This window comes from Sporobolomyces koalae, assembly GCF_050403365.1.
Source record: "Sporobolomyces koalae JCM15063 DNA, S_koalae_JCM15063T_v1_ctg1, whole genome shotgun sequence".
NCBI lineage: Eukaryota > Fungi > Basidiomycota > Microbotryomycetes > Sporidiobolales > Sporidiobolaceae > Sporobolomyces > Sporobolomyces koalae.
In genome coordinates this window covers 1,148,265-1,163,075 of record NW_027481770.1, presented here as the reverse complement: position 1 = coordinate 1,163,075, position 14,811 = coordinate 1,148,265, and the positions used below count along the sequence as shown (strand labels likewise).

General features: G+C 54.7%; 4 protein-coding genes across 4 annotated transcripts; 3 read left to right on the top strand and 1 right to left on the bottom strand.

Annotated features, from left to right (window-relative positions):
- Positions 1-761: 761 nt before the first annotated feature.
- Positions 762-5,841, bottom strand: JCM15063_003592 (TRAPP III-specific subunit 85 family protein; the record flags this gene model as incomplete). Its single annotated transcript, XM_076675513.1, has 10 exons — positions 762-978; positions 1,057-1,146; positions 1,221-1,642; positions 1,708-2,007; positions 2,072-2,197; positions 2,262-2,840; positions 2,906-3,673; positions 3,740-4,186; positions 4,261-4,411; positions 4,484-5,841. 10 exons carry the CDS (start codon positions 5,839-5,841, stop codon positions 762-764), a joined length of 4,458 nt encoding a protein of 1,485 aa, XP_076537597.1.
- Positions 5,842-5,971: 130 nt separating this feature from the next.
- SEC5 (exocyst subunit SEC5) lies at positions 5,972-10,362 on the top strand (the record flags this gene model as incomplete). The annotated part of the gene is made up of 14 exons (XM_076675512.1): positions 5,972-6,278; positions 6,349-6,383; positions 6,457-6,608; positions 6,674-6,702; positions 6,776-6,868; positions 6,950-7,054; positions 7,139-7,371; positions 7,449-7,699; positions 7,769-8,267; positions 8,335-8,743; positions 8,826-9,355; positions 9,436-9,694; positions 9,770-9,948; positions 10,021-10,362. 14 exons carry the CDS (start codon positions 5,972-5,974, stop codon positions 10,360-10,362), a joined length of 3,423 nt encoding a protein of 1,140 aa, XP_076537596.1.
- Positions 10,363-10,711: 349 nt separating this feature from the next.
- Positions 10,712-13,083, top strand: JCM15063_003590 (CTP synthase; the record flags this gene model as incomplete). Its single annotated transcript, XM_076675511.1, has 9 exons — positions 10,712-10,769; positions 10,867-10,974; positions 11,045-11,181; positions 11,250-11,384; positions 11,460-11,654; positions 11,718-11,971; positions 12,036-12,715; positions 12,783-12,928; positions 12,997-13,083. The coding sequence occupies 9 exons, from the start codon at positions 10,712-10,714 to the stop codon at positions 13,081-13,083; spliced, it is 1,800 nt and encodes a 599-aa protein (XP_076537595.1).
- Positions 13,084-13,969: 886 nt separating this feature from the next.
- On the top strand, positions 13,970-14,533 carry JCM15063_003589 (uncharacterized protein; the record flags this gene model as incomplete). Its single annotated transcript, XM_076675510.1, has 1 exon — positions 13,970-14,533. One exon carries the CDS (start codon positions 13,970-13,972, stop codon positions 14,531-14,533), a length of 564 nt encoding a protein of 187 aa, XP_076537594.1.
- Positions 14,534-14,811: the final 278 nt, after the last annotated feature.

Sequence of the window (14,811 nt, the reverse complement as noted above, 5' to 3'; positions counted from 1 at the left end):
CAAGTTGCGGAGGATTTGTCGAACTCTGCAATCACGCCCTACAGCTTACAGCCAAGCAGCTTGCACGCTTTTTTGAAGAGAGAGGGATAGAGCGCATCTGGACCAAAAAAGGCGAAAAATTATGAGACTGTCGACATCGAACTTGTGGTTCATGCGAGCGCGCCTGTTCAAATAGCCGCGCCAAATCTTCACCTCTCGGCTTTTTTCTTTGTGCGGCATTTCTGTCGGCGTGAGTGCCCTACACCCCCTCGCATCGCATCTCCCATACTGACTGAATCCTTCTCTCCTTTGGATTCCTGTGTACAGCTTTTATCCGTGTTGCCTGCCTCGACGCCTATGATCTACCGATTCGCGAAGCGCTGGTGTCCTTGGTCGACTAGATACTTGTGAACCCTCATCTCATGCCGAGATGGTCGTGGCTGAACATCTTAGTGCTCAATGCTCCTTCCCTCAGCCTCTGATGCGATCCCGCAAGGATCCTTCGTGAGTAGGGAAGGAGAGGGCCGGTAGTTTAGACATTCCCCTTCCCCCTTTCCCCTTCCCCCACGCTTGTTAGCATGTTGTAAACTACTATGAGGTTTTAATGTGAAAGATTAGTGCCCTCCAAGAGAATGTCCCGCGTGATCGCGAGAGACTCTCATAGCTAAGGGAGCTAACTTTCGAAATTGCGATCAAGCCAGACGGGTCTTCCCTTCGAACGATGGATACCTATTAGCTATATATGCACAACAAAGCTTCGGAACGACAAGGATAGCGGCCGTCTATAATGTGTGCGTAGGCGCCTTGACCAACACTTCCCTTCGATCGCCATATTGTACCCATTTCCTTTGTCCCTCGATGCCGCCTATTGCCAACATCCATCCTCCAAGGTCGTAGGTACCTGCTCTTGCGATAAACGCACGTGCGGCGATTCGCACCACTGTCAGCGGTGGAACCGAACCGCGCCGGGTCAACAGGCCAGTGTATACCAGCGCAGATCTGTTAGGCGCAGGAGGAGGCCATGCATCAGCTCGAAGATATAGAGATGCTAGAGAAGCAGTGCGATTCTAGACATACTCAGCGGTGGTGCCTAACGACAACTGATAGTCAAAGGAAGAGAATGGCGACAAGTTGCGTATTGCGAACGTAACCGGCAACGAGCAGGCCCTGCACGAAAACAACGACGATCATAAGAGATGAGCGTGAGTTCGTTCTTGGATGGAGGAGAAGCCTGAACAAACCCTTGGTCGAAATCGTGAGTTTGGACATCTTCGATCTCAATCGACACAAAGGCAGGGTTCTCGTCTCGTCCCAGCTCGCTGGATCGGAGCGCTTTGATGAGAGCCGTTCGTTCCTTTTGTGACTCTGCATACAAACCACCGGCTTTGAGCTCGGCGGTCGCGAGAATATCGACCAGGTGATTATGCGAGGCTCCTAGCGTAGGTAGAGGCAGAATGTGATGGCCTTCAAGTTTGAGAGATTCTGACAAGAACCGGATGACGACGAGCGATGTTGTCGAAGCGAAGAGAGGGAAGATGGACGGGAGCAGGTGCGAGGGAACTATGGGAAACTCGGCGAGAAGGGACTGTCGACGCATCTCGGAATACGATGCAAGGATAGAAGTCAACGATAGCGAGTTTGCTGCACCGTGTACAGCCGGAATCTGTGATATATACAACTGGTCAGTCACCCTCCTCGGACACAATCGAGGTAAAGATTGCAGCCCACGGGAGAAATGCCCGAAACGACAAGATCCACATCGTTTGGCTGGACTGCATCAAGCTTCTTCCCCTGCAGCAGGTTGTCGACCTGACCAACGGTCCAGTTTGTTGATCGGGTCGCCCCGACCACTGCCGTGTCGACCTTACCCAGCGTGAAGGCAAGGTTCGAAAGCTGCTGCCAACCGATCGGACTCGAGTAGACGGTTTCGAATGAGGTGCCTGGCAACGGGGCGGCTTTCCAGAGGGCCGAGATGACGGATACAGATGTGATGCAGAGGTCGGAAGCGGGTACTCCCGAATTGTAGGCCTGACGCAAGCGATAAGTCAGAATTTCATTCCGGCAATCCCCATCGGCGAAGCTAAGAGCTTACCTCGATGTCGACCTTAAAAGGCTCGTCGAGCCGGGAATCCGGCCGAGCCGAGTACCGGAATTCTAGTGAAGGCGCAACGACTAGCCTGTGAGAAGCTCTAGCGGAGAACCATTCTTGAGAGTTTTCCTGTCACGAGAATTCCGGGTCAGAACTGGGTTCGGACTCGTTTCCAATGTTCAGAAACGCTTACTGTCGATTCGTAGGCAAAGAGCCACTGCAATTGGTGCTCTGCAATTTCGTCGCCCCGGAATACCAGCTCGACTTCGACCGCTTCTCCAGGTTCCAGCGTGGTCCCGCTCGCAAGCAGCTCGACCGGTCGATTGTTCCTCAATTTGTTTTCGGTATTTATCGGCTCTTGGTTCGTTGAGTCTTTCGGAGACGGATACAGGTCGCGAACAGAAGTTGTTGGAGGGCAGAAGAAAGCAATGGCCGGGTTTGAAGAAACACCCTGGATCCCTTTCATTCCGACTTGACCTTTGTTCTGCAACTTGAGCTTGCAGATTTGTGTTTGCCCATGAAAGACTTGGTTAGGAAGGCTGAGCGTCGAAACCGAAAGGATCGGGATCGGTCGTAATAGCTCGACGGTCGGTAGCGATACTTTCGCGGCGGGTGTTGGATTTGATGCAGTCGGGGCAGGAGTTATCGACAAGGGTGTGGCTCTGAGCGGGATGGATAGAGATTCGTTGACAGGCAAGAGGTTGTGGAATCGATACGAGAGCGAAGCAAACTCGTAGGCTCCAGCTTGCGAGCCTCGTATCGGAATATAGATCTGTGCAGGATGAGAGTCAGTATGTCGACCGAGAGGAAGAGAGCAAAGTCACCTTAAAGACCTACCAATCTCGATTCCAAGGGCGCCAACTCGACGATTTCGCCATCGATAGGCTGATCGATCTCGAGCTGAAGCTCCTCGCCGCCGCTTTCAACAGTCCTCTGTGACCGTACTCTGAGTCCTCCGATGGAAAGGAACGCTTCGAGTGGATTCGAAATGGGTAATTCGAGATAGAATGTTTGCCCGACCAGCGCTTGGTCCTCCCGCAATTTGCCTTTGAGTCCACCTGGAGTCGACTGCGAAGAGCGTCCGTTCTCTAGCAACATTTTCTCCAACGGTCCCCATCCGTCCTCGAGGTTTGTCGCCGCACCGGAAGAGGATCGAATCACTGGATCGTTCGAAGGTTCCAACCTCATCTTGCTCACCACCTTGACCCGTTTCGCATCGAACAGTCGGACCGGAAGTTCGATCCCTTGCGCAAGCTGTTCCGCTTTGTCTTGATCCCCGTTACCCAACAGGTCCCAAGCGAGACTGAAATCGTCCAACCAATCCAAACCGTCTCCACTCGCCTCTGCTTCTGCCGAGCCAGCATCCTGCTGCTGTGACGCAAGAGGATTGGCGGAACTCGTTGCGAGCAATTGTAGATAGTGAGAAATCGCAACGAGGGGTTGAGACGAGTTGTAGGCTTGTCTCGCGAGTGAGTGATGCAGGTAGCTCCTGACGGCATCGAAGGTTGTATTGTGCGATTCTGTCGAGCTTGAAGGATCTGAGGACGGTGGGAAAGGAGAATATACGGTTGAGGCTTGTGAGAGGCATCTTCGTGAAAGGGTTTTCTGCAAGGTTGCAAACGGTTGTCAGCCTTTTAGAGAAGGGGTCCAGAGACTAGAGCGATCGCTTACAAGTCCATATTTCTCGTACTTGATTCCTGCGAGGCACATCTCGAGGCCAAACTTTCTCGTCCGGCTCCTCCTGGTCTTCCCTCGTCCTGCGCTGTCACCCTGGATTGTGCTGATGCAACCCAAGCGCGACAGAGCAGATTGTTCGCACAACATTGCCGTCCACAACTCGTCCTCCTGCCCTTTCTGCTCGACCATGGCCAGATCGACGAGCCTCATCAACCCGGTTGAGCTCAGCTTCGAGATATCGGTTTGAGGTTGCGGAGTCAGGAGCAGAGGGTAGAAGTGGTGGTAGAGCATCGTCTGGCGCAACAAGTCGAAATCGAGGGGGGGAGCGGTAGTCGGAGCAGGAGAGAGGATCGAAGATTGGAGGAAAGCATCTGGAGAAGTCGTACTCGTCGAGTTCGAACCAGTGAAGGACGCCAAGATCTGACACAAACCTTGCATACGCTGTGACCAGACAAGACAAGCGAACCAGTCAAGACCTCGTGCTATCAGGCGGGGAGAACAAACCGGTGGTTTACCAGTGCAACCGCGTAATGTTTCCACGCCTTGTCATTCTTGAAATCTTTCGTGACCTCGGCGTAGACCTGTTGCGCGAGTTTGTAGTCGCGCAGCATGAACGCCAAATCTGCCAACCTTCTCGACTGCGATTCTTGTGACTGGTACGGATAACTGGCAAGAGGAGTGATTGTCAGCGACGAAGCCCTTCCGTAAGTCGATACAGGACTAGGTATCGCGACTGACAATCCTCTTTGCGCGTTGTAGCCCAGAGGCTGCACAGGAGAACCAGTTCTCGAGCTTGCGGCCGAACTCGCCGTCGTGCCACTGTTGCTTCCCCCTCCTCCAAAGTACTTTCGACCGACACTGAACAACCTGCCTCCGATCGATTTTTTGCTCGACTGGAATTGTTCGTGAGCAACGATGACGCTGCGTTCGATCGAGGGGATCACTGATTGCAGGATGATCTCTCGGGTCCACTCTGACAAGGTCCCGAGGTCTTTGCGGCTGAGATCGTGGCCTCTTCTTATTGTGCGAGGCGCTGGCGATGCAGTCTCGGGTTCGTATCCGAGCCCGACCAAGCCCTCGGATCGTTGCGCGTCTTGATCCGACTCGGGCCACAAGATCCGGACCAGGTCGTCGTGATCGGTGTTGGCCGGAGTGTCGGTAGAGTCGTTGTCGTAAAGAGTCAAGACTTTAGTGTGGACGCCATACGTCTTCTTGACGGTTTCTTCCAATCTCGCGACCTCTTGCCAACTGATCTTGTCCTGCTTGCGCGCATCGTGCACAATGAGGATGTACCGCAGGACCTCGGGGTTGACATAGTTGTGTTGTCCCGCAGTCGAAGAGGTCGACGGGGACAGTCCTACTTCGGGCAGGTACAGCTGAGAGGGAGAAGTGAGGTCCCACAGGAGAGAGATGGCGTTGAGCGGGTCGGGATGATCCGTCGAGAGCGCCAACACGCACCCGACCGGCCAACCCCACGTCTCGTACGGAACGACCTGTCGTCGCGCAAACACCTGGTCCCGAAACTGGGCATACCACGGGGTCAATTCGTCGAGCGAATGCGAGTCCCATGCCTGCGCAGCCAAGTGAGACGAGTGCGAGTCGTGCTCGGACGACGAGCTGACGACAAGATTCCCATCGAGGTCGTACTGCTGCTTTTGCGGTCGAGTCGGGGATGGATGCACCTCTGGTGGGATCGGGACCCGACCCGTGCACGCTGCGACGGTCGAGGACAGTTGATCGAGGAAGAGTTCGTCGCGCTGCGACTGCGACGTTGGCGCTGGAGAAGACGGAGTGGCGACCGAGACGCTTAGTCGTCTCGTACCGAGCGCTGCGGGTTGGTCCCACCCGGGCGGAAGTGGTTTCTCGGACCATTCGACCGAAAAGTGCTTCACCGAACGCGGCTCATGGTTTGGCGGGGTGCGCAACTGGACATTGTTGAGCGCCGAGTACGGTGGTCGTGCGTGTGCAGCCGAGAAGGGTGCGACGAGCTGGGCGAGGTTGGCGAAGCCTGAAGCGTGAAGGATCTCGCCCAAGTCGGGGGTGGTGAGCGTGTGCAGCAGCGGCGTCGAGAACGCCGGGGGCTCGATCGAGTCCATCGGCGCGTCTCAGTCTGCAACTGCAGGCGTAGACGAGCAAGAGTCGAGCGAGGTCGCGGGTTCAAGCTCTCCCCACTTGGATCATTTGCGTCGCACACTCCGGCTCCATCTCGGCTCTGGAGTGCAAGCGATGCAACCTCCACTCAGCTCGAGGTCCTACACGCGTCCAGTCCAGCCACCCGATGACTTTGATCCGACGCGTGCGGAATCTCGAACGGCCGCACCGCAGCCGCCGCAGCCGTCGCGCTCTCAACCCCAAGCGCCACCTGCCCAGCAGTATCGCAGGCCATCGTCCGTCGTGTCGTCGGGTGCGCGGAGTCAGGCGCCGCAGCAGGACTGGGACCCGAGGATGTCGATGAGGCGCACCGACTCGGATCAGTCTCAATCCACCTCGCACGTCAACTTGGACAAGGACTGGGCCCCGGACGAGGAAGCCAGTCAGTGACCACCATGTCTTCGCTTTCCCCCGCGCGAGTTGCTCCGAGCTGAACCAGTCTGCTCGGCCAGTGCTGCAATTGTATGGCTTGTCGTCCCTGTCACCGGCACGTGCCCGTCGTTCCCTGTAACCTGCCGCGATTCACGATCGACTGACCTTCACCTTGAGAGCGACTTTAGACTCATTGGGAGGAAGGTGGCAACGAGGAGGGCGCCCTCTTTGGCGACCCCACTCCGTCTGCGCAGGGTCCGACCGGCACCGCCAAAGTCGCAGGCATCGTCAAAGGCGACGAACTAGATCCCCTCGGACTGATCAGGGGAGGCGTACTTCAGTTTGTCGCTCGCTCGATCTTTGTCTTCAGCGGTTTCGAGACAACTGATAGTTGCCATCCGACAGGAGCAACCCTGAAATCACTTCTGAACTTCGTCGAGTCTACAGTCCTTTCATGACGACGCTCGTATGAATGTCAAGACTGACCAAGTTCTTGCTCGAAAACAGGCTCATCGGTACTGCTGCACTCCAAGTCGTTCGACCCCAAAGTGTTTCTCTCGACCGTGCATCCGAACGCAACTTTCCAAGATTTGAATTACGGTTCGCTTCCCTGCTCCCTTTGTCCGACTTGTGACTCTACAGAAGGGGCTCACACCTCGGTAATTGCTGATCTGTGAATAGGTCGAGAAAAGTTGAAAGAGAACCTCGAACAGCGGTCAGGAGCACTCAAGCTGTTAGTCCAAGCCGAATGGGACCGATTCGTTGGAGTCAAAGCGACTACCGAGAGTGAGTTATTTGCCTCTGGGAAAATATCGAACGCTAGAGCTGCAACTGACGACATACTTTCTTTGGTTTCGACACCGTGATCAGCTGTTTTCGAAGAGATGAAACATTCAGGCGGACCCCTCGAAACCGAAGCCGATTATGGAGTCTCTCAGATTCGACAGACGCTCAAGCAAGCTTCGACTCGAGCCGAAACCGTGTTTCAACCGATCCTCGAAGCGAGGTTGAAAGCGGACCGGCTCAAGAGTACGCTCGGAGTGTTTGAGAGGAGCAAGTTCTTCTTCAATTTACCCAACATTCTCGGCGAAGCGGTTGAAGCTGTAAGCACATATGCGAACCGACTACGTCCTTGACTGCAAAGCGGGATCTCAATTCCTGTTCTCTCTGCCAAAAACAGGGCAAGTATGATGTCGCGCTGTCAGCGTACAAGAAAGGCCGATACATTCTCAGCTCGAGACCTGCACAACTGCTCGGACTTCCCGTGCCGACCAGCTCGAGCCAACAACTGCAACAGAAGCGCATCTACGAGAAGGTGTGGGGTCAGGTCGAAAAGATTGTCGGAGATCTGAGGGCGACTTTGAACAAGCGATTGAGGGACAGCAGTACGAACAAACGGGGCGGGTTGGAGGAAGTCGAGAAGACCATCGAGTACGTTTTTTAAGATTCGGTCTGTCTATGACTGCAACTCGATGGCTAACCGGACTATCAACGTTCTAGAATCTTGCTCGAACTCGATCCAACAGACGATCCAGTCTGGATCTTCTTTGATACGAACCATCGTCACATTTTGCATTTGCTCAAAACGTCGGCCGAAGCATCTTCATCAAGGTTCAGGATCGCGATGGACCAATACGGACACGATGCGACATCGCTAGGCTCGGAACACGCTGATCAAGATCACATTGGCGGTCCCATGCACCAGCACGGAACATCATCACGAGCGGGACCTTCTGCAAAGGGTGCGCAGGACGGAGACAGCGAGGAAGCCGAGTTCTACGAGAACGAGCGACTCAAGACGATCGATCTCAAACTTGGGGTCGAACAAGGGTTGGACTCGCTCGAGAGTCTCGGCGAAAAGATTCGAGAGCAAGGGTTGGGACACCAAGTATGGAAATCTTCGTTCGAGTTGGTCAAGAATTTGAACGAGGTTGTGTTGAGCACCTTGCCCGGGTTCTGGAAAGTCGCAAAAGGGTACATGGAGGGCAAATATCAGAAGGTGCGCAATGTCTCTTGGCCGTCTGACGACAGCGTGCTGATATGAGGAATACCTTGATTGGATACAGAAGAGCAATTCAAATTCGAATACGTCGACGAGCAGCACGACGGCACGAAGGTCTCCAACTCAGTGTAGGGTCATGACCCTCGATATCATCACTCTCTACGTCTCGCTCCTATCGCAATTCTTCACTCTCTCCTCGTCGACTTCGTCCCATTCGACATCTTATCAAGCAGATCCGAATTCCTCGCCGACCGATCTATCGACAACTCCACCGATGCCAGCGTTCGTACCTCCGGTAGCGAACGCGCTCACGAATGCTCATTACGTCTTGAAAGTACTGTACGAAGTACAGGATTGTGTCAGCGAGTTGGGAGCGCTCGAATTGACTGGGGAAGCTACTGCGAGCCTCAAGGAGCTGATCAGCTCGATTAGGTGGAGGTTCGAAGAGGTCATCTGCTCCGGATGGGTTCGAGGTAAGATTCCACCATACGCTGTCACCCTGTTCGGAAAGCAAGAGGTGGACCTTGACGAGTTTGATTTGTTTGCTTCATCCAGATGCCAAGGTGTTTTATCGACTGGAAACCTGGAAGCCAGATTCGGATGACGGGCCCGCTTCCACAACGGGCAACAAATCTGGCGCGACTACGACCTCGATCACGACAGTGCAGACGAGCGCCGCAACCAGCTACTTGCGCAAGGTTGCCGCATTCCATCGGTTCAACGTCGTCTCGACATACCGAGTTGCAGGAGGGTCAGAAGAGCGAGCGAATGCATTGTTAGGATCGAGTGCTCCTCCGGCAGGAGGAGGAGGACAGAACAATCCGTTATCAAACAGTCGCACAAGACAGGACCTCGAGCTTTCAGCCGATTACCAGAGAAAAATCCAGAGTGCGTTCTTGGATGGACTGTACGCGTTTCTCGATGGACTGGTCCATGTCGCATTCTCGAACCCGGACCAGGTCTTCAATGGGGGGCTTGGAGGTGTCTCGCTTCAAGATAGGCGGAAATCGATCCAAGGAGACGGGCTGCTCGAAGGAGGAGAAGAGGAGACGGGTAGACCAAAGGAAGTCGATGTCCGCAACGTGGTGAGTCTCTCCCTCTCGCTATCACTCGGCCTTGTCGGCCTTGATGTAGCTTACCTCGTGATTTGATCGGTGACCTACAGGATATCCGAATTTTGTTGACCGTCTCGAACCTGAACCACCTGAGGGAAACCACCATTCCTCGCATGATCTCGCAGTTCCAAACAGCATTCAAAGTCGACATGTCTCAAGACGTGCAAATGCTCATGGAGGTGACGGATCAGCTGGACAAGATCTTGTTTGACGACTATGTCAAGAGGAAGAGCGCCGAGGTTGCAGATATCATCAGGAAAGGCGTTCTGGGAGGTGGGATCGACTGGTACGAAGCCGAGAAACCGACTGGTGAGTTATTCAATGATGCATATCGATATCTCTGGGTTCGCCCTGTCCTTCCGAGTGCTGACGGTGCAGTTGCAGAGGTCCATCCGTTCATCTATGATGCCCTACTGTCGCTCGTGCTCGTACACGCTCAAGTGTCGGCTACGGCGAAACCTCTCGTCGCTCGGACACTCGGCGCACTCGTCGAAGAGCTGGCGGCAGTCGCGCTCGAAGCATTTGGCAAAGTTGAACGGTTCGGGATGGGAGGCATGCTCCAGGTGCGCAATCTTTTGCATCTCATCTCGAGGGTCTGCGATGAATCTTTCACTGACGGCTTTGATGCATCGCAGGCCACACTCGAAATCGAGTTCATGCATCAAACCCTGTCGCAACATGTTTCGCCTGCCGCAGACCAGACTCTCCAATCTATCTACAAGACCATTTCGCAATCTTATTACAGACGACCGACCCCGAATTCGGCGGCTGAGCTGCAACAAGAGCTCGAAGGCCTCAAGCGGACTCTGGTGGCATCACGTCGAGCGACCGCACTGCAATTCCTGTGTTTCCGCCGACCCAGCAAGACTGCACCAGCGCCTCAAACGACAAGCGGGCAGACGATCGACGCGAAACGCGCTGCCACCGACGGTACCGAGAAGCCGGTTTCGAGAAGAGGCGCGGTGGTCGCGGCGTGATCCACGATTTTCTCGCACATTTTCTGTATTCTGCTTGTCGCGTTATTCTGTTGTAATACTTGAATACAACTGGTACTCGCGTGACGGCATAGTCCACGACGAGTGGAGAAAAAGGTGCGACTTGACTCGCGTGAATTCTCCATCTCACTCTGGCCGCGCGCGTGCAGGCCGGCGCTGTTGCCCCTCTTCTTTTTTCCCTTTTCCCCCCCTTTCTGTTTAAGTTATACCCCCATTGTAGAACTTCACCTCTCATATACACCCACACCTCGGTCCTCAGCCTGCTCGCATCCCTCCCCTGTCTCCCTAGCAACTCGAATCGTTTCATCAACTTTTTTCCTCAACTTCCAAGATGAAGTACATCCTCGTGTCGGGTGGAGTCATCTCCGGTATCGGCAAAGGTGTGATCGGTACGTAGCTCCTGCCTCGATCACCCAGGCCTATTGCGCGCTCGAATCACGGGAGCAGGACGCTGACCGCGCGCGAGAGAGCGGGTTGCGGAAACAGCTTCCTCGACCGGTCTCCTTCTCAAAACCCTCGGGTTCAACGTGACTGCGATCAAGATTGACCCGTACATGAACATTGATGCTGGCACAATGTCCCCAACCGAACACGGTGAGCGGTGAACCCGAACGTTCGCGAACGCGTTCTCGTCAGTTCTCATCGGCTTCATTCCTCTCCGCAGGCGAGGTCTTCGTCCTGGATGATGGAGGAGAAGCCGATCTGGATCTCGGAAACTACGAGAGGTACTTGGACGTGACCCTCGGACGGGAAAACAACATTACGACCGGCAAGATTTACCGAGAAGTCATCGAGAAAGAGGTATGCTGAGCCGGCTGATACGTCGAGCAACGCGCGTGAACTGATCAATATCGGGGCGAGCACAACAGCGAAGAGGAGACTATTTGGGCAAGACGGTCCAGGTCATCCCCCACGTTACGGATGCGATTCAAGATTGGGTCGAAAAGGTCGCGCACCAACCCGTTGACGAATCGGGAGCTCCTCCCGAGGTCTGCATTATCGAAGTCAGTCGTGGAAGTATAAATTCCGAAGAGCCGTGCGGCGGAAACTGATATTCCTACACGGCGTTGGCTCTCTAGCTCGGAGGTACCGTCGGTGACATTGAATCGGCGCCCTTCGTCGAAGCGATGCGTCAATTCCAATTCCGCGTCGGTCAAGACAACTTTGCCCTCCTCCACGTTTCTCTCGTGCCTTCGATCAACGGCGAGCTCAAGACGAAGCCTACCCAAGCCTCGATTCGCGATCTCCGTGGTCTCGGTCTCGTTCCCGACATTGTAAGTCATTGCTCAGACATCGTAAGCAAGAAAGGGAGACTGACGCATCGAATATCCAACCAGATTGCCTGCCGATGCCCCTCTCCCCTGCCGCTCTCGGTTACTTCGAAAATCTCCATGTTCTGTCACGTTGCGAACGAGCAAGTGCTCGCCGTTCACGACGTCTCGTCCCTCTACCACGTGCCCCTGCTCCTCAAGGATCAAGGCCTCGTTACCTTCCTGACCAAGCGACTCAAGCTCGATGCTGTCAAGACGACCGATGCTCGTCTCGGCAAGGGCAAGAAGCTCATGACTATGTGGAAGGAGTTGACTGTCTCGTAAGCCTGCCTGCTCAAATTTCTTTCGGAAGCGTTAGCTGAAGATTTCTGTTTGCCCACTTAGTCACGACCGATTGTTCGACAAAGTCTCGATTTGCCTCGTCGGAAAATACACCTCTCTCCAGGACTCGTACACCTCGGTCGTCAAGTCTCTCGAACACGCCGCTCTGCAATGCGGCCGCAAGCTCGAAATTACTTGGGTCGAAGCCTCGGACCTCGAATCCGAAGCGCAACAAGAGCGCCCGCAAGAGTTCCATGCTGCCTGGCAAGCCGTGTGCACCGCGAACGGTATCCTTGTGCCCGGTGGTTTCGGACTTCGGGGGACGGAGGGAATGATCTCGGCTGCCAAGTGGGCTCGCGAGAAGAAGATCCCGTACCTCGGTATCTGCCTCGGATTCCAAATCGCTGTCATCGAGTTTGCGCGTAACGTGCTCGGCCTCGAAGGTGCCCACTCTGCCGAACTTCAGGAAGACACCCCTCATCCCGTCATCATCTTCATGCCCGAAATCTCGAAAACTCATCTTGGAGGAACGATGCGCCTTGGTCTGCGTCCCACGATCTTCCAGCCCAAGACGGAATGGTCCAAGGTTCGCCAACTGTACGGTGGAGCTGGAACGATCTGGGAACGTCACCGTCACCGTTACGAGGTCAACCCGGCATACGTTGACCAGATCGAGAAGGCTGGCTTCAAGTTTACTGGCCGAGACGAGACTGGACAGCGGATGCAAGTGGCAGAAGTCAAAGGTGAGCTTTCTCACGTATTGGATTGGCTCAGAAATCGTACGAATGCTGAATGGGTTCTCGCCTCCAGAACACCCGTACTTTGCCGGTCTGCAAGCTCACCCCGAATTCTGCACCCGCCCTCTCAACCCTTCGCCCGCTTTCCTTGGTTTCATCGCCGCCGCTGCCGGTGTCCTGCCTGAACAAATCGAGCGCCAAAAGAGCTACACTCCTCCTGTGAGTCCTCTATCGCGCCCCGCCGAACAATCAGAAAAACAGTAGCTGATAACGGCATCTGTGAGCAGCACCCTGAAGCGCACCTCAAGATTCCCGAGCCGGTCGTGCCGCAGGTCGAAATCGTGACTGAAAAGGTCGCAAAGGTGACCGTCTGAATCCTCAGTGGCCTGCGCTCTCTCGGGATACACCTTTTCTCCTCTTCAGCTCCACCGAAGATCAGCTCGTGATCTCTCGATTCGGTACAAGCTAGCATTATTCTATTTTCTCTCTTTCCTTGGGTCACAGTGTCGCACTCGTTCTTGCCTTCTCTTTCAACCCAGCCAGGTCTACCCGTCGTCGTTCGCGCAAGCTATTGTAATCATATTCTTTTTCGCATCCATCTGTGAGCCCTTCGTCGCGACAATGTCGTCTCGCGATCCGACGCTAGTCAACGCTCGAGCTCCCGATCAAAACTATATCCAGTCACAAGATGGTCCGGCCAATGACGAGGAATGGCAACCTCTCGCATGTTCTTATTATGCTGTAACGCAGTAGGGCGCGACTACAAGAAAGATGAAGATGAAACATTGTGGAGCACATCGAGGAATGTGAGCATATTCTCTGTTCGAATCCTCTCGCTCTCGCTCTCCATCTCTTTGCTTCTTCACCTTCTTCTCGTGCACTCTTTCCAGCACTGAGCAAAGCCAGCGTGAATCACCTCCGTCATCTTTGCCTCTGCAACTCTCCTAGCTTGGAATCGAGATGTCCTTGTTCAAGCTCGCAAGGCAGGCCTACCGGTCAATCGCGGATGCCTTCATGGTCCTCCTCCCTTCGCCGCCGGCGACGATGAGCAATCATAGTTTGCGGTTTCCAGCACAAGTGCCCCAGCTTCCACACTATGAAACGGTGGGTTCATTCCTTTCATGAACCTTATTTCCCTGTGCTCCCAACTGATGTGCTCTGTTGTAGCCCCAAATTCGCAGGCTCCGATCGTTGTCGAGTCGAACCTTACGCCCCGTAGCACAACCTCACATCCGACTTGCCTTTGCCCCATCGACAAGGATGGCGCGGAAACCGAGCCTGCCTCTATTCGCCAGTCTGGCAGCTCCTCCTCTCAGTCTCGCATCGACGGCCTCGCAACCCGCTCCGATGTCAGGCAGCAATTACCGGTCGTTCCTCAAGTGTTACAACCCGGCCCGCCTCAAGGCCGCTACATTCAATGTCCATGCTCGGGCCGAATGTCGTTCGCTCAAGTCGTGCTTCCGAGAGTGCTCTGCGAACGAAATCGCCGGCCTGCCGTCGACTCTGCATTCTCTCGGTGCTCGAGTCGATCGAACCGTGACGGCCCGTCGACTCCGATTCGATTTTTTCGCGAAAGACTGTCCCGACAAGCCACGCCGCATGCCGAGTCGTGAGGCCATCCTGCCCCTCTCCCTCGGAACAATTTCTGTTCCCTCGCAGCATGCCCCGCCGACGAAACTCGCCTCCGCCCTTGCTCGCCATCGAGCACGACCTTTCTCTGGCCTGCGCCTCTCGCCCTCGACGATCGCCGCTCCCTCCTGTTCTCTCGTTGCGCCACCTCCCCCGTATATTTCGGTTATCGGTACCGCTGCTTGCTCGCTCTGAGAAGCAGCAGCGCATCATGTCATTAGTCCTCACCAAAAAGTTGTCCTTCCTCATGCAGTAACAGATCTTACGCGCTTTTGTTGTCAGTAGTCCCCAATTCGTAACACAATGTTGTTGTATTTCTATCATTCGGTCAGTGATACGAAGTTGTGCGTTTTCCGCGAGCAGCTAAATCGAGAGACAGTTTTGTTTATCCTGTCCTTTGAGCAAAGACCGCGACCTGTTCGGGTCCGAAACCCGTCTCGCACTTCTTCCTCCGTGACCTCTCAACCTTCTCG